The 27,981-nt window shown below is 42.3% G+C and overlaps 1 protein-coding gene across 1 annotated transcript in view; it reads left to right on the plus strand.

Moving 5' to 3' along the window:
• The first annotated feature begins 3,064 nt into the window (after window positions 1-3,064).
• ITGBL1 (integrin subunit beta like 1) overlaps window positions 3,065-27,981 on the plus strand; it is a 276,453-nt gene continuing 251,536 nt past the window's right edge. The window contains exons 1-2 of the mRNA XM_049778625.1: window positions 3,065-3,235; window positions 5,630-5,847. Of these exons, the coding sequence (XP_049634582.1) occupies window positions 3,132-3,235; window positions 5,630-5,847 (322 nt within the window). The 5' untranslated portion in view covers window positions 3,065-3,131. The remainder of the gene's footprint in view (window positions 3,236-5,629; window positions 5,848-27,981) is intronic.

Consider the following 27,981-nt stretch of genomic DNA (forward strand, 5'->3'; position numbering starts at 1 on the left):
TAGTAAATGTATATAAATATATATATATATATCTTTATACATACAACACATATATGTATATATAAATATATATAAAGATTTGTTAACAGAAGATATATTTCAAATTATTCCTTTTATTTTGACATTTGTCACGAATCCAGAACTGCTGAGTCAATTTCTCAGCCATGATACAGCTATGTCAACTTACTGGGGGATAGAATTTCTAAGTCACAGCCATATACTGAACTGAAGATCGAAATACTTTCAATCCCTTGGTACGTACATACTCTCTTTTCTTCTCAACTGTCCCTTCTCCATGGTCCTCATTACTCACTAAAATGCCTGTGGATGTAGATAGCTTGAATTCCCGGAGGCAATGCACAAATAGCAGGCCTCAATTTCACAAGGCCTTCCTACGAAATCATAAAATATAAAGATGCCCTCCATTTACTAAAAGCGCTATGCTTGCTTTTACTGCAGATTCCCAGCCACGATTTATTTGCAAGTGACGTTTCTCTTCCTGTCCCCATGTTCCATGAGTCATCCAGGTTTCCAGATGTTGGCAGGACAGTCTTTCCTACGTGCCCAGACTGTTCCACGTGGCCAGGGAGGCCTGCCAGGCCACAGGAGGAGCTATAAATCTCATGGGACCTTCCCTGGTTTCAAAAGCTCTTTTCCTGGATCCTGCACTATGCAATCAGATGAGGATGTGTGAGAAGTTCCCTGAGAGAAGTTGTGGAGGTGCCTATGTGTGACTCTGAGTCTCTGAAGTGGGAGGGTGAAGACTGGCCTTTCAGTCACGTTCCCAGGACTGCTGTGGGTCTGTGGAAACCACTCAGAGAATGATGGCTTCAGCATCCAGCATCCTTTTTGTCTCGTCCACCATCTTCTAGAGATGAGGGGAGTTTCCTCATCCAGGAACCTTTTCACTCCTCCTAAATGGCACTTTAGGTTCCCTGCTGCTTCATGAGAAACCAGAATATCTCAAGTGCTTTCTTAGAGTGAGCAAAGACCTTCCTGCCACTTCTCTCCTAAAAGCCAGTCCAAGTCAGGGACAGTGGGTGGTCTTTAACATGGATTTCAGTTGAAATCTCACTTCAATGTCCAGTGTGAATTTGAGCAATTTGATTGATATTGAAAAAGGACTCACCTTTGCCCTCAGTTTCTTGGTTTTTGAAATGGGAATGTGAGGACATTTCCCCAAATATGTGGAGAGGGATGGAAGTGGACATTTAGTGGGGACTTTGTAAAATCAACACATTGATGTTCTACAATGCACAACTAAATTTTAAATAATGTTACTTAGGTTATACTGCATTTTCCCTTCAGTATAAACATTATTTATAGTTTAGATTAAGAAATCTACAACAATAATGGTCAGAATGCATCCCTTCAGGATTAGGAGATACTGGTTGATCAAGTGGTAGAACATGTGTTTAACATGAATGAGACTCTGAGTTTGATTCCTGAGCACATCTCTAACCAGACAGTATGGAACAGTTAGATGGAACCTTGCCAATAAAACACTCAAATGCCCCAATCCACCAGGTGGATCCTATTGAAGAAAGGAATTCAGGGATCAGAGAGAGTATACTGGAATGACCAACTTTATCCCTAGAACTGCAGGTTACTGCATCCATGGGCCCTCACATTGAGCTATTAGAATTGCCAGAGTGGTCATAGAGAGACCTAAGCATTGCCTAGAAGGTCCAGCCACCCAGAAAAATGTACCCTGATCTTAAACTTCTGCACTCCTCCCATTTACATTGATTCCTCCTTCAGCTCAAATACCCTTACCTTCCTTGCCTCTGCAGTTGGAGCTGACTGGAAGTAACCAGGCCTCTTTGCTCCTGTATTTGCAACCCTTTTCCTTTATTTGAACCTCTGATTTGCACACTACTCGCTTCACTGGTTCAGAAACGGGGTGGGGAGAGGAAGGGAAGTGTAATGTGTCCTGATTTCCCTGGTCTGTCAGAGCCAGTCGCCAAACACAAGCTCAACTCGGAGCTGCTAAAAGAATAAGTGAATGTGGGGCTGTCACCACAATTGGTGATAAAATAATATTAAGTGTCCATGGCACAGGTTAGGTACTGAAGAAGAGACACAGATTATTTTCCAGTGCAGCTGACTCAGACAACAGTTAGGATTGGAGCTTGTTTCTTCCTATTTGGTTCTTTATTATTTATAATTTTTTTAGTCATGCCCAGAGATGCTCAGGGCTTATTTCTCCTGGCTATGCACTCTGGAATCCCCCCTGGCAGTGCTCCAGCGACAATCTGGGATGCTGGTAGTTGAACCTGACTCAGCTGCGTGCAAGGCAAGTGCCTGGAACCTACTGCCAGGCTCCCCCTGCTTGATTCTTGAGGGAACTGGGGTGAGCTAGGGACAGCTCCGAAGTGAAGTGTCCAAGTGGAGAGCAATCCGGGTTGATAAGCTCCTGGCTGGAACAATTCGAAACAGGACACATGGGAAAGTCCCGAGAAATGAAAGGCGCATTATTTAGTACAGGATAGCAACTCCAAGGAAAAGTTGAATTTGCCCATTTTGCCTGCCTCCCACCAATCCTACCCCGAAAGGAGCACTTCTTATAGTGAATCCCCCCCCCCAAGCCCCCCAGTCCATCCCCAACTCAACTCAGATCCCTGGTTCCTGCTGACATGCCATTCCTTCCATCTGGGGGCCGGCTCCATTCAACTCTATACTCTCAGAAAGTCCAAATATTTGGTCAACTATTTGAGGGGCGGAGGTTATCCTTGAAGAAAGGAAATGCCTTTTCTCAAATCTGTGAATAGGACCCCTTTTATTTTATATTTTATTTTATTTTATTAATGTCAAAATAAACCATCTGCTTGTACAACTGTTTCTAATTACTTTGCAGCCTGGTCTCCCCACTTACGGGTTTGGCACCAGCACCCCGCCCAGAGCACAGCCTCTGCCCAAAAATCCTCGCAGGCAGCTCATCAAGGAACTGCAGGGCTCCAGGGCAGAGCTCACGACCTGCCAGTCTGGTGTCTGTGGGTCCGTCTGCCCGGCCACCTGCTGCAGGGACCTCGAATTCCCATCCCCGCCCACACACCCCACTTGCAGACCAGCTTGCAGAGCTGCGCGGGTGCCCCCCTCGGGCCCCCCAGGTGTGAGCTCAGCATCTCAGCATGCGTCCCACCGCTGGCTGCAGAAACTTCTTGCTGTGGGCGTACTCGCTGCTTCTCTTGGAGCGCCTGGCGGCTCTGCCTCCCAGCTTCTCGCCCTCCCTGAGGTAGGTTTGGTTGGCGACCCTACCCTAGGTCCAGCCTGGCTCTGTAGGGGTTCTCAGGGCTCCAGCTTCCCGGGCCCGCTGCCCTCAGACCTGCTCTGCACTTGAGAACTTGCAATGGTCAAATTGGTTTTCAACCTGTTTCTTTCTACTCCTGCCTGCTCTCTCTCTCTCTCTCTCTCTCTCTCTCTCTCTCTCTCTCTCTCTCTCTCTCTCTCACTCTCTCTCTCACCTCTTTCTCCCTCTCTCTGCCTCCTCTTTCTCTCTCCCTCCTCTGTCCCTTTTCTCTCTCTCCCACCTCTCTCCTCCCTCCCTCCTCTTTCTCATTTTCTCCTCTCTGTTCTCTCTCCTCTCCCTCTTTTCTCTCTTCTCTCCCTCCTCTCTTCTCTCTCCCTCTTCTTTCTCTCTCTCTCTCCCTCCTCTCTCTCCTTCCTTTCTCTCCTCTCTCCCTCCTCTCTCCCCTCCTTTCTCTCCTCTCCCTCTCCTCTCTCCTCTGTCTCCTCTCTCCATCCTCTCTTCTCTCTCCCTCCTCTTTCTCTCTTCCCTCCTCTCTCTCTTCTCTCCATCCTCTATCTTCTCTCTCCTCTCTCTCCCTCCTCTTTTCTCTCTCCCTCCTCTCTCACCACTCCTTCTTCTCTTCTCTTCTCTTCTCTTCTCTTCTCTTCTCTTCTCTTCTCTTCTCTTCTCTTCTCTTCTTTCTCTTCTCTTCTCTCTTTCCTTTCTCTCCCTCCTCTTTCTCTCCCTCCCTCCTCTCTTTCTCCCCTCTCTCCCTTCCTTCTCCCCCCCCTCTCCTGCCTTGCACCTACATCCTCTATGAGTCCAAAAGACAATCACTGAATATAACTAAACTTATTGTCTGGGCCAATACAGCTCTAAAGTCCAATCAAGTTTCAAACTCAGGGCTCTGTGCTGCTGGATGGTCACAGAGTCCCCTAAGGCAGATTTTATGGGGTCTGGTTTACCCTTTAAAGGCAGGGCATTATGCATTGCAATTTGGACTCTATTTTGTAAGCTACTAGGCTAATTGCAGTTGCTTGCCTATTGTTTCCTAATTGGCAATAGTAGTTGGAGTAATAGCACAGCTGGGAAGGCCTTGCCTTGCAAACAACTGAACTGGGTTTGGTCTCTGTTATTAGGTCACCATGAGTGACCCCTGAAGCACAGAGTAAGCCCTGAGCATCTCCAGGTGTGCCCTCAAAAATTAAGAAATCACTCCAAAATGTACTGCATAATCCTATGTGAAATGCAATGATCAAAAACCCACCTTATTCTCAGCTGGAAAGATAATACAGCTGTGAGGCAAGAACACTTACTTGCCTTACAAGTGATGATGTGGTTTTATATCCTGTATCACATCTGGTTTCTCTAAACCTGCCAGGAATAATTTTTGAGTGCAGAGCCAGGAGTAAGCCCTGAACATCACCTGATGTGGCCCTAAACAAAAACAAAAAGCAATAAAGCAAAACAAACAAAAACAAAAGAACAACCAATGCACAGCAGAATAGCTCTTGCTCCATGCCATCATAAACCACTAGGATCTTTCTAAGGCGACATCTCTTGGTTTCATCAAATAACCATCCCTGGCCTTTCATCAAATGGGGACTTGTTTTTTTGAAAGCCAGCTACGGGGCATCCTGGTTGAGCTTGAATTTAATCACACGCACACGCGCGCGCACACACACACACACACACTCACACACACATGCACACACACACATTGACTATCTCTTTTGTCCTCTTCCTCCTCTTCCTCTTCTTCCTCTTCCTGTTTCCCCCTTATTCCTCCCCTTATTCCTCCTCTCCCTCTTGCTCTTTTCCCCCTTCTCCTTTTGCTCTTCTTCCTTTTTCTCCTCTTCCTCCTCCTTTTCTACTTCCTTCCTCTTCCTCCTCCTCCTCTTCCACTTCCTTTCTCCTCTTCCTCCTCTACTTCCTCCTCCTCTTCTTCTTCCTTTCCTCCTTTTGTTCCTCCTTTCCTCCTCCTGTACCATTTTCTCCTCATTTCTTCCTTCTTTCTTCCTCTTTATGCTCTTCCTCTTCCTCCTCCACTTTCTCTTCCTCCTTCTGCTTTCTCTTCTCTTCTTCCTCCTTTCCCTCCTCCTCTTCCTCTTTTCCTCCTCCTCTCCCCTCACCTTCTCCTTCTCCTCTTCCTCCTCCTCCATGGCAGGACCATCTACTCCTATAAACTAGCTGATTCCTTGACAGGCAGATGACCTCTTAATCACTTGGATCATTTATTTCCTTGGGAAATGATCTAACTGTCCTCTTGGGAGGCGTCATTCCCTGAGAAAGGGGCTCTCTGGGCTCCCTAAGGTGCACTTGGCTCTAGCCTGGGTACTCAGAAAAGAGAGGGCAGCCTGCGCCTGACCCCGCTGTCCTTTGGTCTGTCGCCTTCTGCAGGAGTGGCCCTGGGCCCACTTGCCGGCTGTCGCGGGTGGAATCCGAGCGCCGCTGCAGGGCGCTGGGGCAGCCTCCAGGGAGCGCGCTGTGCCACGGCCGGGGCCACTGCGACTGCGGGGTCTGCATCTGCCACGTGAGTGAGCCGGGCATGTACTTTGGACCCTTGTGTGAGTGTCACGAGTGGGTGTGCGAGACCTACAACGGCAGCACCTGCGCAGGTGAGTGTGCTGGGGAGGTGCAGCCACTTGGCCTTGGCCTTGGCGCTGCTTAAAGTGATGGGGAGATGATAGATAGATAGATAGATAGATAGATGATAGATAGATAGATAGATAGATAGATGATAGATAGATAGATGGATGGATAGATGATAGATGTATGGATAGATAAAAGGATGGATAGATAGATGGATGGATAGATAGAAGTATGATAGATAGCTCGATGATGGATGGATAGATAGAAGGATGAATAGACAGATGATTGATGGGTAGCTAGGAAGGTAGGTAGATAGATAGATGGATAGATATATTGGATATATATTGATATATATCATTACAAACATATATAATGTAATTATAATTATATATATGCATTTGCAATGACGCCTGCATTTTCTTCTGATGCTACTGGTTTTCTTGGGGTGAGAAGGGACAAACTCCATTTTTTAACTCTGACTCTTTGTGTCCTATTGAGATGCACCAAATTGGGGGTGTCTCAGAGCCAGTAGCAAGGGGGAGCACCAGCGGATGTGCCCGCAAACCCAAACTAGACAAGCCAAAAAGCAATAACCCCAAAAGTTAAAAATAAAAATGACAGTAAAGCCTATGAATTACAATAAAGTCAAAGTTACAGTAAAAACAAAAATTACAGTAAACTTTTTTGTTTAGAAAAGAAAAACATTGTTTTTCTTTCATCTTAACCTAATATTAACATTTACGTCTCATTTTCCTATTTTGTCTCTAGAATCATATTTCCAGGGAATGGAAATAATGTAAAATTTCTCTAAGATTTTGTATTTTTGTTTTATGTAGGTTTTGCTAGTCTTTCATTGTTCCTTTGGAGAATTACACTAAAATATATTTAAGTCTTAAAGTAAAAACCAAGAAAGAGAGGAAATAAGCAGGGGCCAGTTAGGACTTGGTGTTGATTCAACTGTGGGAATTTTTCAGACTTGGTATTTGGGGTAAGGGCGGAGTAGAAATAAACCCACAGTCCTTGCACATTTTTAAGGAGTGATTCGGGATCTGATACTGGAGCGGACCAAGCTATTCCTTCTCGTTGGGGGTGGGGAGTTAGCCAGATCTTGGCTCTAACCCATTTTGCCAGTCCTATACCATTCATTCTTGCTGGGTCTCTGCTGAGCCCAATGAATGATTCAGACATTTCAGAAGGGAAAGTCCACAGAGTGCTCCTATCAGGCTTTGGCAAATTCTACAAGGCAAAGAAACTAGAAAAGAGGCACAATCAAGCAAGTTGCAAGGGATAAGCATCCAGCACCAGAGGAGAGAGATGAAGAGTGAGTCTTTTCTTGGCAATCTCCTCCTCTGCTCCCTTCCCCCTGTGTAGATGAATGTATTATATAACAGGTGGCTTGGCTGGGAGGTGGAGTCCTCCCTCTGAGTAATTCTGAGATGCACAGAGATGCCTTTCAATGCCTTTCAATGCAATTTGTTGCCCCTTCCAAAAGATAAATGCCTCACCTGAGGCTGGAATGATAGCACAGGGGCTGGGTGGTTGCCTTGCATGAGACTGACTGGAGTTTGATTCCTGACATCCTATATAGTCTCCTAAGCCTGCCAGGAATGACTTCTGAGCACTGTCAGTTTCCCCCACCCCCCAGAAAAAAACAAACAAGAAAAAAAGATTATTCCCCTACCTTGCTATTTTCATTTCATCAAATTCCACAAACCATATTTGTATATTCAAAGGGTAACCCCTTTGAATGAATGCCAAGTATAGTCTTATATTTCACTCCAGAGGCAACACTTCTAGGATTTCACAGTTTTTTTTTTATTGCCTTTGGCAAAGTCTGTTTGATATCAGGCTTTTCTGGCACTTATTATCTTTGAGGGTAGCTGAAATTCTTCCTTTGGAGGAGTCAGATGTGAAAGGCAACCTGCAGTAGATAGTGAGACCAGGGTTCTCTCCAAAAGCAATGCAACACCTCCTTTTCTGGAAAGGTACCCAGAGAGAAAGGCTGGTTCCCACCAGGCTCTCTCTGTTGCTTTCCTTTCCCTGAGGGGTTTGTTGTTAATGCAGAAATAACATCTCTCTCGGGCATTCCTTCCTCCTCAGTGCACCATGCAAGCATGAGATACCTTTAGGCTGGCAGAGGATATGCTCATTCCTTTGGTGAAGCCTAGAGCATAATGGATTCCATTTTGTTAAGTTTTCATTTAAGGCTAACAAGGCTAAGCTTTCACTTAAAGGCTAAGTTTTGCTATAAAGCAAAATATACCACCCTAGACATCTAGCCATCATAGGAAATTATGAAACACCCTAGACAACAGCCAATAAAATGAAAGGTCAAGACTTCTTGATTTTAGCCCTAAATAACCTGGCTTGTGACCCCTGGGATGGAGGCAACCTTAACCTTTCAGTTTGTAGCTTGTTGGTTGATGGAATAAAGTCCTTTGCTTTATTCTACTTGTTCATTCTTATCCTTCAATCTCGGACCCTAACATTTTCAGCATGAAGGAAACACTCAACTTCAGTTTCCCTCCTCTCTCTCTGACCCATGTCTGAGCTTCTGGTAGAGAATGTACCCTTGAGAGTGTTCTCTGTCTCCCAGGCCTCTGAAGAATTCCTACCAAATCATCCACTCACTGGCTTACTTGAGTATTTGTAATGGGCTCAAATTTAGCCACTCAGTTTTGTCTTCAAGATCAAGTTCAAAGGCTGTGGCAGTTAATGGTGTTGCACAGGATGCAGCACTCAGTGTCCACCCCATGAATGGAAATGGAGCGGTTGTGTTTGTCTAGGTACCCAAAACTCCATTCTGAGATATAAGCACCATGTAGGTGCTTTCCCAGAAAAAGTCTAGCTTTCAGAGAATGTCTCCATGTTCCTGAAGAAAATTTGCTCTTCTCCTGCATCACTGAGGGCTAAAAAACTAGAGGATCTAAGGGAACATCTCAAGCCACTGGGTGAACTTAAGTGGTGACTTAATTTTCCTGAGCCTGGGTATCTTTACGTGTCTAATGAGAAAAATAATTTCCTTAGGAATGATTGATGCTAAAATCTAATATATGTAAAACATTTGGATACTGTTTTTTGCCCTAAAGCACATAATATATATTAATATGGATTTATGCATATGGTCTAACTTTACTAGTGGTGCAAAAAGTAAAACTGGCCAATATGTTAAAGAACAGAGAAGAGAGAAGATAGATGGATGCTAGATGCAGAATTAGATGCTGAAATTAATACGGAGAGATGGTGTGTAGGTACTCAGATGCTATATAAATACAAACTGGGGGGAAAGAAATAGATGTTGGATGGATAGAGAGGAAGATTGTCTGACTTCTTGTTTTGGGGTCATTTTATACAGTGAAAATAATTTTGGTATTTTAACATAGCCCAGCCTATTATATGATCCATTGTTTAAAGAGGTCGAGCAGGGATAGGAGTCCTGGCTAGGGTTCCCAGAAGCTGTGGAAGAGAGCCTGTGTGTTTTCAAACGAGGCCCAAGGGGATTCCTAACATGGTAGATCAGAATGAAAGTAATCTTTCATTCAGCTATGCTGAAATAATTGCAGTGATACTCCTCACAAGTTTCCAATTCCTTTTATGTTTTACAGGAATCTTTCCTGGACACTTCCCTTCCCATAACACAAAAGATAAGCTCCCAGGATGGTTTCTGTGATGTAATGTGCTAAGAATGAAGGAAACCAATTCCGGGGAAACATGTCTTTGAGAAAAGTAAAATGTTTGGTTTCATTAAACACAAACTCTCAGTAACGATTTCACCTTGTCCCTGGAAAACTACCTGAAGAGCTTAAATAAAATATTAGTTTCTGCAAAGTATTTTCCAATCACATGGAATGTATGTCGTCTAAGGATGTCTCCATTTTTCTTAATGGTGAAGAGCTTATTAAAGGCAGTTTACAAATATGATGAAGTGCTGTATATTTTCTTGACTCTAGATTGGCTGTTGAAAAAAAAAATGTTAACTCCATGACCACTTTCTGTTGAGTGGAGAGGTAAAGAGTAAATCTGAATTTCTATAATTAAATGCAGAATATAAGCACTGTCCATTCCCTGAGAGTTTCATTTTGGCAGGTTTAAATATGGTTTAAAGTTCCTGAGAAGGAGGTAGCATTGGAACTAAGTCAAAAAGGTCAGATGATTAGAATTTGAAATAAAGGGAAACCAGTTATGGTTTCAAGGCAGGAAGCTGTGAACGGAGAGATTGTAGGGCTGACTTGGCTGCATCTTTGAATTGTGTGTTGGTTGGCCATAGAGTGGATAACTTTGACCCTGAGCATGATATTTTTCACCCATTAAGCAACCCATGTGATTCACAGAGCTCTTGAAATGGGCTGGTGACTGGATGTTTTGTTTCATGAGAAGGCAGGAATCAAATCTGGAGAAAAGGGGCTCAAAGCAAATGCTATTTTATTTGTAGTGTCAGGAGAAAGAAGATTGTAGTTATGTTAGGCTTTGAAGTTGTGTTGGACTCTAAAGACTGTGAAAAAGAAAGATTTAACTTATTTACTATCCAAAGGATGATGAAGATGGTTCCTTAAATGGAAATTGAGAACAGGAGCCATCGTACAGGCATTGGCTTTGCATGAGGCCAACCAGGATTCAATCTTTAGTCACTATATGGTCCACTTGAGTATGCCATAAAGGATCCTTGAGCACAGATCCAAGAGTCAGCCCTGAGCACTTCCAGATGTGTCCCCAAAAATAAGAAAGGAAGAAAGAAGACTGAATTCTTCAGTCTTAGTGCTGGAACTCAGCGAATGAAGAAGTCAGTAGAAAGAATCAAATACTTCCATCAGTTGCTAAAGGCTCTTAGTAGGAAATGCATTTATTTTCATTGGGAATTGCTATAAATTGGAGAGTGATTGCTAGTGATAGAACAGCTTATGGGATTATCAGGAGATTGATGGCTGGTGTGGAATCTTGTCTCAATTTTTGACTTGGGTTAATTGCATGTATCATCACCGCCAAGTCAGTATTCTGATTTCTCTGAAGCTTAGAGACTACAGTTATTTGTTTATATTTTATTGAGAAGACTTTGGCTGAAAAGAGTTTATACATTTATATAATATATATAATATATACATATATATGTGTATATATGTTTATATATTTTGGAGCACATGTTATCAAACTATGTTAATATCCCTCCACAGTGCTTTGAAACAGTGACATTTTCTAGGAAATATATTTATGAATAGAAAGAACATCCCATAATACATGGTTTGTGATTTTATTTTTTTGGGTTCCACATCTGGTAGCTCTCAGGTTACTCCTGGTTCTGTGTTCAAAAATCACTTCCAACAGACTTGGGGGACCATATGGGATCCTGGGGATCAAACACGGTCAGTCCTGGATTGTCGTGTATAAAGCAAATATCCTACCTGCTTTGCTATCACTCTGTTACTGAATGGGTATCAAGCATATTACTTTCCTCTTTTTCAGTACCCAGTTTCCTTGTCCAGAGTGATTGTAGCTCTTATTTTCATAGTGGTCACTTCTCCATTAACTGTAATTCCCACCATACTTTTTATTGTCTTTAGGTATTATTATCATATTATGGGTTTTAAAAATATTTATACCACAGATGAGTATGAACATTCTCTCTCTTTCTCCCTCTGATTTATCTCACTCAGCATCATATTCCCAAAGTTGTAACCATTTTCATGGGAAGTGGAGGTTGGGGTTGCTCCAAAGAGGTCCTTCCTGCTGATTCCTGGCCAGCAGGACTGCAAGGAGCAATGCTGAATGGACATGAAGACAAGATTATCCAAGTTACCCCAGTGATTCTCAAGGCCCTTTAGGGATACACCCAGTGATGCTCCAATGACCACGTAGTGGTAGGAGTCAAACCAGTTGAGGCAAGCCTTAACTCCTAACCTATCCTTCCAGCCCAAGCTTAGCCATTTTCCATGTTTCTCATCTTTCTCTTCTGATATAAGATGTTTGCAATTGTGCCCTGGATGGCTGATGAAAGTCCTGGGTGATATATTGTGTATGATTAGTAAAGATTTGAATATCTTACTCATATACATGTCACAGCAATAACAAAAGTTTTGATTAAACTTTGGTTGAACACAGTTGGTTCAAATAAATAGATAGTAGAGACTGTAGGAGTAGTAAATCATGTGGATTATTGCCCATTGTTTGCATAATGCTCATATGCCAGAGCTTTGGAGTGGAGTTGACCATTCTATCATCTCAGAGTAGGATTTAAGGTCAGAATTTGGTGGGTGATTGACATGTGTGGGTTATATGACCAACTTGCTTACTTGCATACAACTCCCTGTACTTACAGCTCAGGAAAGTGTGTGTGTGTGTGTGTGTGTGTGTGTGTGTGTGTGTGTGTGTGTGTGTGTAAAGAGGGGAATAATACAGAACTGCACTGCTCACTATAAGAATGAGTCTTAAAAGATCTTGGTAAACTGAGGATTGGTGTTGGGGCCCTGGTCTTTATTATGTGTCTCCCAGGAGCATCTCCATCACTTCTGAACTTTCTGGACTTCTTAGATGCTGCCGCATCTCCCATCTCACCTTGCAGTTGTGCTTTCTTCTCATTGTTGGCTCTAAAACCAGGCCCTCACTGTCTAACATACTTCAACCCCGATTCTGTCTTACTGGCTCTCTCCTCTATCATTTTGCTTTCCATAAATTTCACATTTTCTAGCTCACTTGGCCTTTAACTGGGGCAGACTACTATTTTCTCTTTAAAGTCACATGCATGTGGCTTTAAACATGTCCCTTCTACAGATTTCACCTTCTTTCATCGTAGCCACCATGGACTCATGTGATTTTTTTTTTTTTTTTTTTGGTTTTTGGGCTGCACCCATTGTAACCCTCAGGGGTTACTCATGGCTATGCTTCAAGAATCACTCCTGGATTGGGGAACTATTTGGGATGCCAGGGGATCGAACCTTGGTCTGTCTTAGGTTAGCACATGCAAGGCAAATGCCCTACCACTTGTGCCACCACTCTGACTCCAGGGACTCATGTGATTTTAAGGCATTTGGGTAAGGAGATGATCAAGATGTAATATAGGTATTAAGGCACTGGCCTTGCCTGCTGACAATTTAGTTTGATCCGTAGTACTATACATAGATCCTTTAGCATCATCAGGAGTGACCCTTGAGCCCAGAACCAGGAGTAAGCCCCATAAAGACAGGAGTAATACCCTCCAGATAGTTGCATGGAGAAATTCTCCTCCACTAGCTCACCTGACTGATTACCTCTATTTTGAGGAGTATTCCATTTAGTTCATTCATTTTTGGATCAAGAAATTGTTTTACCTGCATAACACATTAAGGTTTCTCATCATTAGAATGTCAGACCTGAGTATCTCCTCCATTGAGCAGTTGTATTTAGACACCAGGAAGCTCGATCGAAACCAAAGCACATCCTTGGGCCATGCTTTTTCTATGAAAACCTTCATAGAAGAGCATGTTTATAGCATGACAGTGTTGAGATTGAAATGCATAAATGTGACAATCTCAACAGTTAAAATTTCTCCTGAAAAAGAAGGGAACATATGAGAACAAGTATATTCGTGCTACAAGTTTTAAATTAGCAAAGAATAAACCTTCCAAAGGCTTTTAGAAATATATGCTATATTTTGACACATAACACTAACACATGTCTCTTGATATCTTACCTTTACTCCATCTCTCTTCCCAATGATGCAGGGGTTTCCATCTCAAATACAGGTCATAACCACTGACCTTGGTCTCATGAGGTCCCAGAGGTAACTATAGGTACAGAGATCCCAAAAGTTCCCAGAATTTCCACTCTGGGGTTATGAAGCAAGACAGGAGGTTATTCTATGTATTATACTATTTTCTGTCATTATTTTAGTTTTTTTTTTTTTTTTTTTTTTTGTTTTTGGGCCACACCCGGCGGTGCTCAGGGCTTTCTTCTGGCTGTCTGCTCAGAAATAGCTCCTGGCAGGCACGGGGGACTATATGGGACACTGGGATTCAAAACAACCACCTTTGGTCCTGGATCGGCTGCTTGCAAGGCAAACGCCGCTGTGCTATCTCTCCGGGCCCGTCATTATTTTAGTTTAAATGTTTAATATAACAGAGCACCACAAACTTGATGGCACACACAACGCAGACGTGCCTTCTGGTAGTATTTTAAGTCAGACATATGACTTAAGACTCTCAGATTAAGGCATGGGCAAGCTCTGTTTCTTCCTGCAGAGTCCTGGAGAGCCCCATTTATTTCATGTTCATTTTGGCTCATTTCATATGGAGAGAAAAATTTAATTTCATTTTCTATTTTACCAAGGTTGCAGCTTCATTGTAGGTTTTCATGTCAGCTGGGTGTGTTCTTTATCTGCTGATTATTTCTCTGGGTCTTTCATTCCCCACTCAACTCTCAGATTCAAGTTCTCCTCATAATAGAATCTCTCAGAACCTCTGACATTGTCACAATCATCGCTTTAAAGATACACTTAAAGGAAAAAAACCGGCTAACCTTTGCAAAAGCTGGCTCCCTGTGTGTGACACCAGGCGGGGAAAATCCGCGAAAGTACACCGGCCCAGTGGGGCTCAGCTGTGAAAGACTGTGAGTGTGACCTGTCTATGTCTGTCTACTGTCCTCTTGCATGAAACTCTTGCGAGTGGGGCAAAAAGAGCCTCCAGAAACCTCGCTCGCCCAGACGCCATTTTCAGGGAGGGACTTCAGAGCATAAAAACCGGCTAACCTTTGCAAAAGCTGGCTTCCTGTGTGTGACACCAGGCGGTGAAAATCCGCGAAAGTACACCGGCCCAGTGGGGCTCAGCTGTGAAAGACTGTGAGTGTGACCTGTCTATGTCTGTCTACTGTCCTCTTGCGTGAAACTCTTGCGAGTGGGGCAAAAAGAGCCTCCAGAAACCTCGCTCGCCCAGACGCCATTTTCAGGGAGGGACTTCAGAGCATAAAAACCGGCTAACCTTTGCAAAAGCTGGCTCCCTGTGTGTGACACCAGGCGGGGAAAATCCGCGAAAGTACACCGGCCCAGTGGGGCTCAGCTGTGAAAGACTGTGAGTGTGACCTGTCTATGTCTGTCTACTGTCCTCTTGCGTGAAACTCTTGCGAGTGGGGCAAAAAGAGCCTCCAGAAACCTCGCTCGCCCAGATGCCATTTTCAGGGAGGGACTTCAGAGCATAAAAACCGGCTAACCTTTGCAAAAGCTGGCTCCCTGTGTGTGACACCAGGCGGGGAAAATCCGCGAAAGTACACCGGCCCAGTGGGGCTCAGCTGTGAAAGACTGTGAGTGTGACCTGTCTATGTCTGTCTACTGTCTTGCGAGTGGGGCTAAAAGAGCCTCCAGAAACCTCGCTCGCCCAGATGCCATTTTCAGGGAGGGACTTCAGAGCATAAAAACCGGCTAACCTTTGCAAAAGCTGGCTCCCTGTGTGTGACACCAGGCGGGGAAAATCCGCGAAAGTACACCGGCCCAGTGGGGCTCAGCTGTGAAAGACTGTGAGTGTGACCTGTTTATGTCTGTCTACTGTCCTCTTGCGTGAAAGTCTTGCGAGTGGGGCAAAAAGAGCCTCCAGAAACCTCACTCGCCCAGACGCCATTTTCAGGGAGGGACTTCAGAGCATAAAAACCGGCTAACCTTTGCAAAAGCTGGCTCCCTGTGTGTGACACCAGGCGGGGAAAATCCGCGAAAGTACACCGGCCCAGTGGGGCTCAGCTGTGAAAGACTGTGAGTGTGACCTGTCTATGTCTGTCTACTGTCCTCTTGCGTGAAACTCTTGCGAGTGGGGCAAAAAGAGCCTCCAGAAACCTCGCTCGCCCAGATGCCATTTTCAGGGAGGGACTTCAGAGCATAAAAACCGGCTAACCTTTGCAAAAGCTGGCTCCCTGTGTGTGACACCAGGCGGGGAAAATCCGCGAAAGTACACCGGCCCAGTGGGGCTCAGCTGTGAAAGACTGTGAGTGTGACCTGTCTATGTCTGTCTACTGTCTTGCGAGTGGGGCTAAAAGAGCCTCCAGAAACCTCGCTCGCCCAGATGCCATTTTCAGGGAGGGACTTCAGAGCATAAAAACCGGCTAACCCTTTGCAAAAGCTGGCTCCCTGTGTGTGACACCAGGCGGGGAAAATCCGCGAAAGTACACCGGCCCAGTGGGGCTCAGCTGTGAAAGACTGTGAGTGTGACCTGTTTATGTCTGTCTACTGTCCTCTTGCGTGAAAGTCTTGCGAGTGGGGCAAAAAGAGCCTCCAGAAACCTCGCTCGCCCAGACGCCATTTTCAGGGAGGGACTTCAGAGCATAAAAACCGGCTAACCTTTGCAAAAGCTGGCTCCCTGTGTGTGACACCAGGCGGGGAAAATCCGCGAAAGTACACCGGCCCAGTGGGGCTCAGCTGTGAAAGACTGTGAGTGTGACCTGTCTATGTCTGTCTACTGTCCTCTTGCGTGAAACTCTTGCGAGTGGGGCAAAAAGAGGCTCCAGCAGAACATGGCCGCTCCGCTTCGCTACGCGGCCGTGCACTCTTTCTAAGGAAAGAACTCCATTGCAACAAGAAGGAAAAATCACACTAAGAACGGCGCTATATCACAGAAGCAAACATTTCTCTCTGGACTGTCTTCTCTGTTGCATGCTCGGGCCTAAGATTTGACCCAGTGTGAGGCTTCATCCACGGAGGACTCCCCTCCCTTAGAGGCAAGTCAGCCCATCCAGAAAGGGAGGAGCCAGAGGAGTGTGCTGCCTACATCATATAGACAATGAATACCACCACAACACGTAGAAAAACCCACAATACAAGTGTGACAATGGGGAAACAACGCAGGCCAGCATCAGACATAGAGAATGAAGATGACAATTCTGAGGACCAGATAATGACTGAACAACTAATCAACCTCTCAGATAAGGACTTTAGACTAGCAATATGGAAGGTGCTCAACAGACTCCAAGAAACCATGGATCGAGTTGAACAGAACACTAATAAGAACCAAGAAAATATGAAGGCAGAAATGACAAAACTCCAAACTGAAATAACATGTCAACTAACAGGACTGAAAAAGTCAGTAAACGAAGTGAATGACAAAATGGATAAGCTCTGGGACAGGGTATCAGAAGCTGAGAATAGACTTGGTGCTGTGGAAGATGAGATACATAACAATTCCATACAGCAGGAGAGATTGGACAAAAAACTTAAAGCAAATGAGCAGACAATGGAAAAATTAGTCAAAGAATGGGAACAGACGAAAATAGAAGTCTATGATAAGATCAACAGAAACAACTTAAGAATCATTGGAGTCCCAGAGACCCAGGAAGAAAATTTCCAGGAAGAATCAATGGTCAAGAACATCATTAAAGAGAAACTTCCAGAGCTAAAGAATATATGTGATCAAATCCTGCATGCCCGAAGAATACCAACCAAAAGAGACCCCAGAAAAACCACCCCAAGACACATCCTAGTCACAATGACAAATCCCACAGATAGAGACAGAATTCTGAAAACAGCAAGATCAAAAGGGGAAATCATGTTCAAGCAAGCTTCCCTGAGATTTACAGCAGACCTGTCACCAGAAACGCTCAATGCCAGAAAGCAGTGGTGGGATATTGTGACAAGACTGAATGAAATGAATGCTTCACCCAGAATACTATACCCAGCAAAACTCACTTTCCGGTTTGATGGAAGAATACATGGTTTCACAGACAAAAAACAGCTCAGAAACTTCACAGACACAAAACCAGTCTTAAGAGAAAAACTGAAAGACCTAATCTAAGACAAGACTACCCAAAAGACACACCAAATTTTGAAATAAAGATGGTGTTAAATCTCAGGACAATTCTTTCTCTCAACGTCAATGGACTAAATGCACCAGTTAAGAGACACAGAGTGGCTAAATGGATCAAAAAACTCAATCCAACCTTCTGCTGCCTACAAGAAACGCACCTGAATAGTCAGAACAAACATAGACTCAAAATAACAGGCTGGAGAAAAGTTATCCAAGCAAACAACACCCATAAAAAAGCTGGAGTGGCCATACTAATATCAGATAATGCAAACTTTATACTCAGGAAGGTTGTAAGGGACAAAGACGGACATTTTATATTAATCAAGGGATACGTAGAGCAGGAAGAATTCACTCTCCTAAACATATATGCACCGAATGAGGGGCCAGCAAAATATTTAGTACAACTGTTGACAAATCTGAAAAATAATATCAACAACAACACAATAATTGTGGGGGACCTTAACACGGCTTTGTCAACACTGGACAGGTCAACCAGACTGAAACCCAACAAGAATATACTAGACCTGAGGAGAGAAATGGAAGAAAGAGGCCTAGTGGATATATATAGGACACTCCATCCCCAGAAACCTGGATACACATTCTTCTCCAATGTACATGGGACATTCTCCAGGATAGACTACATGCTGGCACATAAAACATACCTCCATAAGATCAAGAGGATAGAAATTTTGCAGACTACCTTCGCTGACCACAAGGCTCTGAAATTATTTGTGAACTCCAAAGGGACTCAGAAGAAACACTTTAACACCTGGAAGTTAAACAGCCTCATGCTCAATAACCAGTGGGTCCGAGATGAAATCAAGGAGGAAATCAAAAGGTTCCTGGAAACAAATGACAATAAAGACACAAACTCTCAGAACTTATGGGACACAGCAAAAGCAGTACTGAGAGGAAAATTTATAGCTTTGCAAGCACACATCAGGAAGGAAGAAGGAGCTTACCTGAGTAGCTTAATGACACAGCTAATAGAACTAGAAAATGCTCAACAAAAGGACCCAAGAATAGGAAGACAGAAGGAAATAACAAAGCTGAGAGCAGAAATCAACGAAGTGGAAACTCAAAAAACAATCCGAAAGATCAACGAAAGCAGAAGTTGGTTCTTTGAAAAAATAAACAAGATTGATAGACCACTGGCAAACCTAACAAAGAAAGAGAGAGAGAGAAACTTGATAACTCGTATCAGGAATGAAAAAGGAGAGATCACTACTGATATGACAGAGATTCAAAGGGTAATCAGAAACTACTTTGAAAAACTCTACGCCACTAAAAATGAGAACCTGGAAGAAATGGATAAATTCTTGGACTCTTATAATCTTCCACGGTTGAAGGAAGAGGATGTAGCATATCTAAACACCCCCATCACCATTGATGAAATTAAAACAGTAATCAAATGTCTGCCGAAAAACAAAAGCCCAGGTCCAGATGGATTCACTAATGAATTCTATCAAACTTTCCAAGAGGAAATACTGCCAATCTTGGCAAGACTCTTTCATGAAATTGAACAAACAGAAACACTTCCAAATAGCTTTTATGAAGCCAACATCACCTTGATACCTAAACCAGACAGAGACGCTACCAAAAAAGAAAATTACAGACCAATATCACTGATGAATGCAGATGCAAAGATCCTCAACAAAATCCTGGCAAATAGGATTCAATGCCTCGTTAAAAAGATCATCCACTACGATCAAGTAGGTTTCATCCCAGGAATGCAAGGCTGGTTTAACATCCGTAAATCTATCAACATAATACACAACATCAATAACAAGAAAAATAAAAACCACATGATCATATCAATAGATGCAGAGAAAGCATTTGATAAGGTCCAACACCCATTCTTGATCAAAACTCTCAGCAAGATGGGAATGGAGGGAACCTTTCTCAATATAGTGAAGGCCATCTACTGCAAGCCAGTGGCAAATATTATCCTCAATGGAGAAAAACTGAAAGCCTTCCCTCTAAATTCTGGCACAAGACAAGGCTGTCCTCTCTCACCACTCCTATTCAACATAGCACTGGAAGTACTTGCTATAGCGATTAGGCAAGAAAAGGATATCAAGGGAATCCAGATAGGAAAGGAAGAAGTCAAGCTCTCACTGTTTGCAGATGACATGATACTCTACTTAGAAAACCCTAAAGACTCTATCAAAAAGCTTCTAGAAACAATAGACTCATATAGCAAGGTGGCAGGCTACAAAATTAACACAAAAAAATCAATGGCCTTTCTATATACCAATAGTAATAAGGATGAAATGGACATTAAGAAAACAACCCCATTCACAATAGTACCACACAAACTCAAATATCTTGGAATCAACTTGACTAAATATGTGAAGGACCTATACAAAGAAAACTATAAAACTCTGCTCCAAGAAATAAGAGAGGACACACGGAAATGGAAACACATACCCTGCTCATGGATTGGCAGGATTAACATCATCAAAATGTCAATACTCCCCAAGGCATTATACAGATTTAATGCCATCCCTCTAAAGATACCCATGACATTCTTCAAAGAAGTGGATCAGACACTTTTGAAATTCATTTGGAACAATAAACACCCTCGAATAGCTAAAGCAATCATTGGGAAAAAGAATATGGGAGGAATTACTTTTCCCAACTTTAAACTGTACTACAAAGCAACAGTTATCAAAACAGCATGGTATTGGAATAAGGATAGGTCCTCAGATCAGTGGAATAGGCTTGAATACTCAGAAAATGTTCCCCAGAGATACAACCATCTAATTTTGATAAAGGAGCAGGAAATCCTAAATGGAGCAGGGAAAGCCTCTTCAACAAGTGGTGTTGGCACAATTGGATAGCCACTTGCAAAAAATTAAACTTAGACCCCCAGCTAACATCATGTACAAAGGTAAAATCCAAATGGATTAAAGACCTCGATATCAGCCCCAAAACCATAAGATATATAGAACAGCACATAGGCAAAACACTCCAGGACATTACAGGCATCTTCAAGGAGGAAACTGCACTCTCCAAGCAAGTGAAAGCAGAGATTAACAGATGGGAATATATTAAGCTGAGAAGCTTCTGCACCTCAAAGGAAATAGTGCCCAGGATACAAGAGCCACCCACTGAGTGGGAGAAACTATTCACCCAATACCCATCAGATAAGGGGCTAATCTCCAAAATATACAAGGCACTGACAGAACTTTACAAGAAAAAAACATCTAACCCCATCAAAAAATGGGGAGAAGAAATGAACAGACACTTTGACAAAGAAGAAATACGCATGGCCAAAAGACACATGAAAAAATGTTCCACATCACTAATCATCAGGGAGATGCAAATCAAAACAACGATGAGATACCACCTCACACCCCAGAGAATGGCACACATCACAAAGAATGAGAATAAACAGTGTTGGCGGGGATGTGGAGAGAAAGGAACTCTTATCCACTGCTGGTGGGAATATTGTCTAGTTCAACCTTTATGGAAAGCGATATGGAGATTCCTCCAAAAACTGGAAATCGAGCTCCCATACGATCCAGCTATACCACTCCTAGGAATATACCCTAGGAACACAAAAATACAATACAAAAACCCCTTCCTTACACCTATATTCATTGCAGCTCTATTTACCATAGCAAGACTCTGGAAACAACCAAGAGGCCCTTCAACAGACGAATGGCTAAAGAAACTGTGGTACATATACACAATGGAATATTATGCAGCTGTCAGGAGAGATGAAGTCATGAAATTTTCCTATACATGGATGTACATGGAATCTATTATGCTGAGTGAAATAAGTCAGAGAGAGAGAGAAAAACGCAGAATGGTCTCACTCATCTATGGGTTTTAAGAAAAATGAAAGACACCCTTGTAATAATAATTTTCAGACACAAAAGAGAAAAGAGCTGGAAGTTCCAGCTCACCTCAGGAAGCTCACCACAAAGAGTGATGAGTTTAGTTAGAGAAATAACTACATTTTGAACTGTCCTAATATTGAGAATGTATGAGGGAAATGTAGAGCCTGTTTAGGGTACAGGCGGGGGTTGGGTGGGGAGGAGGGAGATTTGGGACTTGGGTGATGGGAATGTTGCACTGGTGATGGGTGGTGTTCCTTTTATGACTGAAACCCAAACACAATCATGTATGTAATCAAGGTGTTTAAATAAAAAAAATTATGCATTAAAAAAAAAAAGATACACTTAATGGGACTGGATCCAATCCAAGCTAATCTAGTACTAGTTTTCCATCTCTGGACCCACAATCCTCATCCTACAGTAGAAACTTCTATTCTGATGGAGGACCATGGGAACAGGAATTGCCATCACTACCCATAATGGTAAGCCTTCAATGGCAAGGCAGAAAGTCCCACTCTTTATGACCCACTTGTGGTTTTGTTGCTTTCATATAAATTAATGAGTCCTAGTTTGTTGTCGGGATGGTGAGGCCTTTCTGGGCTCGACCCAGCTCCCACAGCCTCTATGGCCTGGCAGATCTGAAGGTTGCAGGATAAGAGCAGAGAGATTCCCAAAGCAGTCAGATGAAGTTCCAGGAATCAGCCAGCTTTATTTTCCGGTCCTTACCACCATGTAAACCTCCTCACATGGCCTCTAGACGAAGCCTTTTTCTAGCAGCTACTTCTCTACTCCTTCTGGCTCTCTCGGCCTCTGTCTTCCTTTCAGCTGCTTTTTCCAGGCTTCCTAGCTGGCTGACTCCTTTTGCTGAAGTTACTGCTGCTGCTTCTTTGATGATGCTCAATTGCTGACTCTGAATCTGATGCTGAATCTCTCTGTTGGTTCTTGCTTCTGATCATTCTTGCTGATACCATTCACCTCTCTCACACTTCTCTCTATAACTCTCCTCCTTTCCTCCTCTCATCCCATGCAGATTCCTCTACCCGTCCATTCCAGGTGTGGGCAGTTCTAATCATTCAGGTGGGATAAATAAGAAGCTGGGTGAGGGGATACCCACAGTTTTGACTTTTCAGAGTCCATCTGTCTGATATAAAGTCTCAGGCTCTAATGGTTCCCACACCTTTGCTGATAGGAAGCACCAAGTTTCCATCCAGATCACAAGAAGTGACATAATTCAGCCAGTCGTTTGGGTTTAGCACCACTTACTTTGTGCAAAACGTTCAAATGCTCCAAATGAAAAACAGGATTAATAACAGTAAGGAACGGATTTAATATTTCTGCCAAACACATATAGATTTGAGTTATTTTACACATTATATCAGATGCTTCTTTTATCCTTAATGGTGACTTGGTTCTCTGCTCTAGGAAATAAAAATTTCCTATTCCTTCAAATTTTTCATGTTGCTACTTATTTGTGTAGAACTTTCTCAAGGAATTTTGTCAAAGTCCATTCTCTGTTCTTTTGCATTAGTTGAAATCTTTTCTTCGTGAGTGGACTTTGCTAAGGAACTATTCATATTTTTTACTATCTGCCTCCCACACACAGCCTGGAGCTCTGCCTTAGTCTGTCTGTCTGTCTGTCTCCTTTTTACTCACACACATATTTTTCTAACTTAGATTCCTATGAATTTGGATCTTTAAATACCACTTTGGACAGCTTTGGCTTTTAAGTTTTTCACTATGGTCTCCCCTTGCTGGAGTTGCCTCTCTCCAGGAAGTTGGAGGTTAAATTCTTATAATTTTTATGGTAAATGCCTCCCAGAGAAAAGCATTTTTTTTCTTACAACACAGTCAAATAAGATATAGAAACCACAGCAAGTAGGATCTTTCAGAGGACCAGCAGGCAGATAAAATAATGATAATTATTTCCAAATGAGAGTTGGAAAGAATTTCAGCCCAATGCTGCTTTCTCCAGCAGCTGCCAAGGTACTAGATTTCACTGCCAGTGTGGAATGTTAATTTTAAAGACTGCTGTGGACATTTAGTTCATTTCCAGAATTCTGGAAAAATTGATTGTGATAAAATAAAAAGATTCCTAAAATTTTTTTGCAAACAATTTTTGTATTGTTTTTATCTAGGAGAAATTTTTTTTCTAAAGTTCCTACTCTGCCTGTTTTGCTTATTTTTGATTATTATTCATTTTTAACATGGGGATCTAATTCTCTAGAATAAAGAGATAGGTGTTAAAATGTTTCTTGTATCTGAGAGAGGATGGAGGTAAAATGATGGCTACAAAGATAGAAATGGGTGTTCAAAGGGAGATTAAAAATGGAATAGAAATTACTATTGAGTTCATTTTCTTTTCTAAATGTTCTGGAGTTCCACGGAAGAGTTTTTTTTTTTTTTTATGGATGAGACATATAAATATGTCACCGCCAATGAAAATGCTCTTCAGCATAAGATGGAGATGTGGCATGTTCAGAGACAAAGAGGAATTGCTACTTCAGTCCTTCCTAAGCTACACATCTGCAAACTGCATTTGTGCAGAAGAATAACATATATCCTGTAAAAGTCATTTTTTAGTGTTCTGTCATTAAGCACTCAATGTACTGTCATCTGAAGCCTTGGCTTTATTGTGAGTCCAAGTCTATGACAATGAGGCAAATCCAGAATAGTAAGGATGATTGGGAGGTTGAGTTCCAGAGGCTGGTAAGATGTGTTTTCTTGCCATGTGGGCCTCTCTGGCATTGGTAAACTTGGCGGGTCTCAGTTTATTCACTTATGGTGGCTGCAATCCATATTTTGGGAGTAAATTAGTACAAAGTTTCACCGAGGAAATATCCATGAAGCACCAGAAAGAATAACTAATATATAGAGACACCTGAGTAGTTATTACTATAACTACTCAACCAAGAATATTTATTTTAAGAAAAAAATGCATGTTTGTTATAATGTATTACTAGTAATTAATTGGGCCATTATGTGGATTAATTCTTGGTACCTTTTAATTTGTTTGATACATAATACCATATTTCTAATCATTTTTAGATACTTTCTATGAGATGGTGATATCATGTTATAAAATGTGGCCACTAGGAACCAGACACAGTACAGCAGGTAGAGTGCTTGTCTTGCATGTAGCCAACTTGTGTTCAATCAGCATCCCTCATGGTTCCCTGTGCCCATCAGTAGTAATTTCTGAATGCAGAGCCAGGAATAAAGCCCGAGTATCATTGGTATGGCCTCAAAACATAAAAATAAAACATATGGTTACTAGAAATTGGACTGTCATTGGGGATATAAAGCTTGCTTCAAATGTATATAAATATTTGGGCTTGGTTGAGATCTTTATCTATGCCTGGCATTTTTGTGACTCTGGGTTCAAATCTGGGTATTTTTGGTTCCCTTTGGGTATGGCCCTTCAGGGTCCTTGAGCTTTACTCAACATGGCTGATTGTTACCTCACTATATATTTAAAAATAAATCAATAACTATAAATTATACTTAAATATCTTATTTTAAGTTATCTGTATAGTGAAAACATAATAGATATGTACCACAAAAGAGAAGCAATCCAGACCTGTGTGAATACAAGCTAGTGCAGTGGGGTTGGTTATGACATCATGCTCAGATTTGAAGGTTTAAGAAATAGAAATGGTGTAAGAAGATGAGGAAGGGAAGTAACAGGGGAGCAGGATAAAAGGTCTTGGGTTCATGGGTAATGTGAGAAGTGGTACAACTGTACCTGCAAACCACAGAGCCACAGCTTTGAAAACATGAGATCCAAGCAACAACAGCCAAATTGAAAATCATGCAGGTTAAGGTGGCAGGCGTGAAGGGTGGGAAGAAACTTGAGGACACTTGTCGAGGGATATTGGTACTGGTAGTGGAGTCAGTGCTAGAACTTTGTATTTCTAAAATGAAACCTACCATTACTTAGTAAATCACAGTTTTTTAATAAAATGTATTAAACAACAATTTATTAAAGATTAATTCTTTAATTGAATCACAGTTACAAGGGTATTCATGGTTTCAGTTTCAGTCATACAATGTCCAATACCTTCACTAGTGCACGTTTCCTGTCACTATTGTCCTCAGTTTTCCTCCCACCGTATCTCCTATCATTCCCCTGCCTCTATGACAGAACATTTTCCTCCCCCCTCTCTCTTTCTCCCTCTCTCCCACCTTTTGTTCCTTTTAGATGCTGTGGTTTGCAATATTGCTGCTGAAGAAGAATCATGCATATCATTTTCCCTCCTGTTTCTTGTCCAGACTAATTATTTCCAACTATCATTGTCCTAGTGGTTTCATCTCTACCCTATCTTTTACCCCAGGTAAAATTAAATTTTTAAATACATGTTTATATATCAGAATCAAAACTAAACAAATCAATTCAAATAAATATTCCCCTAACCAGTCTCCAGGGAGGCCTCCAAGCTGTCTCTCAATTCACCTCTCTCTCAATGAACTATTTTTCAATTAATCTTCATGTAAGCACCAGAACATGGAGCTATATTCATTGCTGGCATTTGGGTATCAGAGTAGCATTAGCTGAAACCTTGAGTTTCCTCAGTCTGGTGAGATCCTCGCCCTGAAGCTATATTCTCAGCCCAAGGTGGGGACATCATGTTCATACTTGTGTTTTAAGTCTCCTTGGGACCTCTATTCAATGGAATAACAATTTCTATGCTTTTAAGTTATGTTTTTCCTCTGTGCATTGTCACTCATGACCTTCAGTGCCTACATTCATATCATTGCATTAGGCACACATGGTGGCATGAAATCAACCTTGATCAGAGTCTACAAAGTTCATGTTAAATGCCTTGCTTTTTATTCTGCATCTTTCATGGCATTATCAACATGTGTTCTTTTTTTTTTTTTTTTTGGATTTTTGGGCCACACCCAGTGATGTTCAGGGGTCACTCCTGGCTGTGCACTCAGAAAAATGCTCCTGGGCTTGGAGGACCATATGGGACACAGGGGTATGAAACTGCAGTCTGTCCTAGGTTAGTGCGTGCAAGGCAAACACCCTACAGCCTGTGCCACCGCTCCAGCCTCTCTTCCTCTTTTTTTATTTGGAAACGTTCTGGCCAATTTCATGGCATCTGTGACTAAGAATCTTATGGATATAGGAACACTGGGTCAGGATAAAAACACAACAAGATAACACAGGAGTCAGAGACACATGTTTGGTCATGCCCCTTAACAGAGAACTGTTGGCTTAACCCTAGAGACTTTTCATCTGGGTACAGTGGCCCTACTCGTTCATGGCACTACAGGGCCTGAGCACCTGTGCATCATTGAGTCTCACATTAAACTATCTGGATTCACTGGCCAAATATCACCTGGATGGCAACCAAGTGCTCTGAGTTCTGCTTGGAAGGCCGTTGGACATTTGAAAAGATACTAATCATAATTCTCTCGCTATCAATTCATGTATAAGCAGATTTGCTTTTCCTAACCCCTGCATCGTATTCCATTGTGTAGTATGCTGAGTAAAATGAGTCAGAGGAAGAGGGACAGATATCGAATAATTTCACTCATTTGTGTTATATAAGAAAAGAAAAGATAGTATATTAATGATATCCAGATATACTATACATGAGGGCAAGGAGGACCATGGGAGAAAGTTTGCCACAAATAGTGGAACAGTGCAGTTAGGGTAGAGAAAGGACCACTGCGACAATGATAGTTGGGACTGATCACTCTGGACAAAAGACAAGGTGCTGAAAGAAGGAAAGTTATATGTATAATACCCCTTCATGAACAATAGTGTAAACTACAGTGCCTGAAATGGAGGGAATAAAGAGAGAAAGAGAGAGACTGAGAGAGAGACATTGTATAACGAATAGTGTTGGACATTGAATGATGAAACGCAATCATGAACAACATAGTAATTATGGTGTCTAAATAAAGTAATTAATTAAAACATACTACTAACACATTTTTATAGGTACATGACATTTCTATTGTAGTGGCTTTTTACCTTCAGGCCTGCTCCAGGCTTATGAACCAATGATCGAAAGCTGTGTTATGGACATAATTCTTGATTAATCTTCTAGTCTGTTAGTGACTATCTGACTATTCCTAGTGCTGGGAATTGTGTGTATGTGTGTGTGTGTGTGTGTGTGTGTGTGTGTGTGTGTGTGTGCGCCCGTGTGTGTGTCTGTTGTAATTTTGGATATAGGAGGTGTTTAATCAGTTTTCTCAGACCCTACTTAAAATTGTGCATATAAACTCCAACTGTCTGTACACACAGCTCTTTGCTTTGGTCACTGCATACGTGGACAGTGTGAGCAGAGAGAAGCCTGGGGTATCTTGGCTCCAGTCAGCAAAAGTTTTTTTTTCTTTTATTGCTGATCTTGGCTAAGAAAACTCCAAATGCAATAGAGCTGGGAGGTCCGACGCCTTTGTTCTTTGGGGAATTTAGGTCAAGAGTCTTGAGAAGGAGTCTTGTAGCACTGCTGGGATTGAAACATACTGCACTTAATCAGGGCATTTTGAGACCCACACAGGGGTAACTTCTTGCACTATTTTCCATTAAATTTTATATGGATAAAGCTGCAAGGGGTTT

This window comes from Suncus etruscus, chromosome 8, assembly GCF_024139225.1.
Source record: "Suncus etruscus isolate mSunEtr1 chromosome 8, mSunEtr1.pri.cur, whole genome shotgun sequence".
NCBI lineage: Eukaryota > Metazoa > Chordata > Mammalia > Eulipotyphla > Soricidae > Suncus > Suncus etruscus.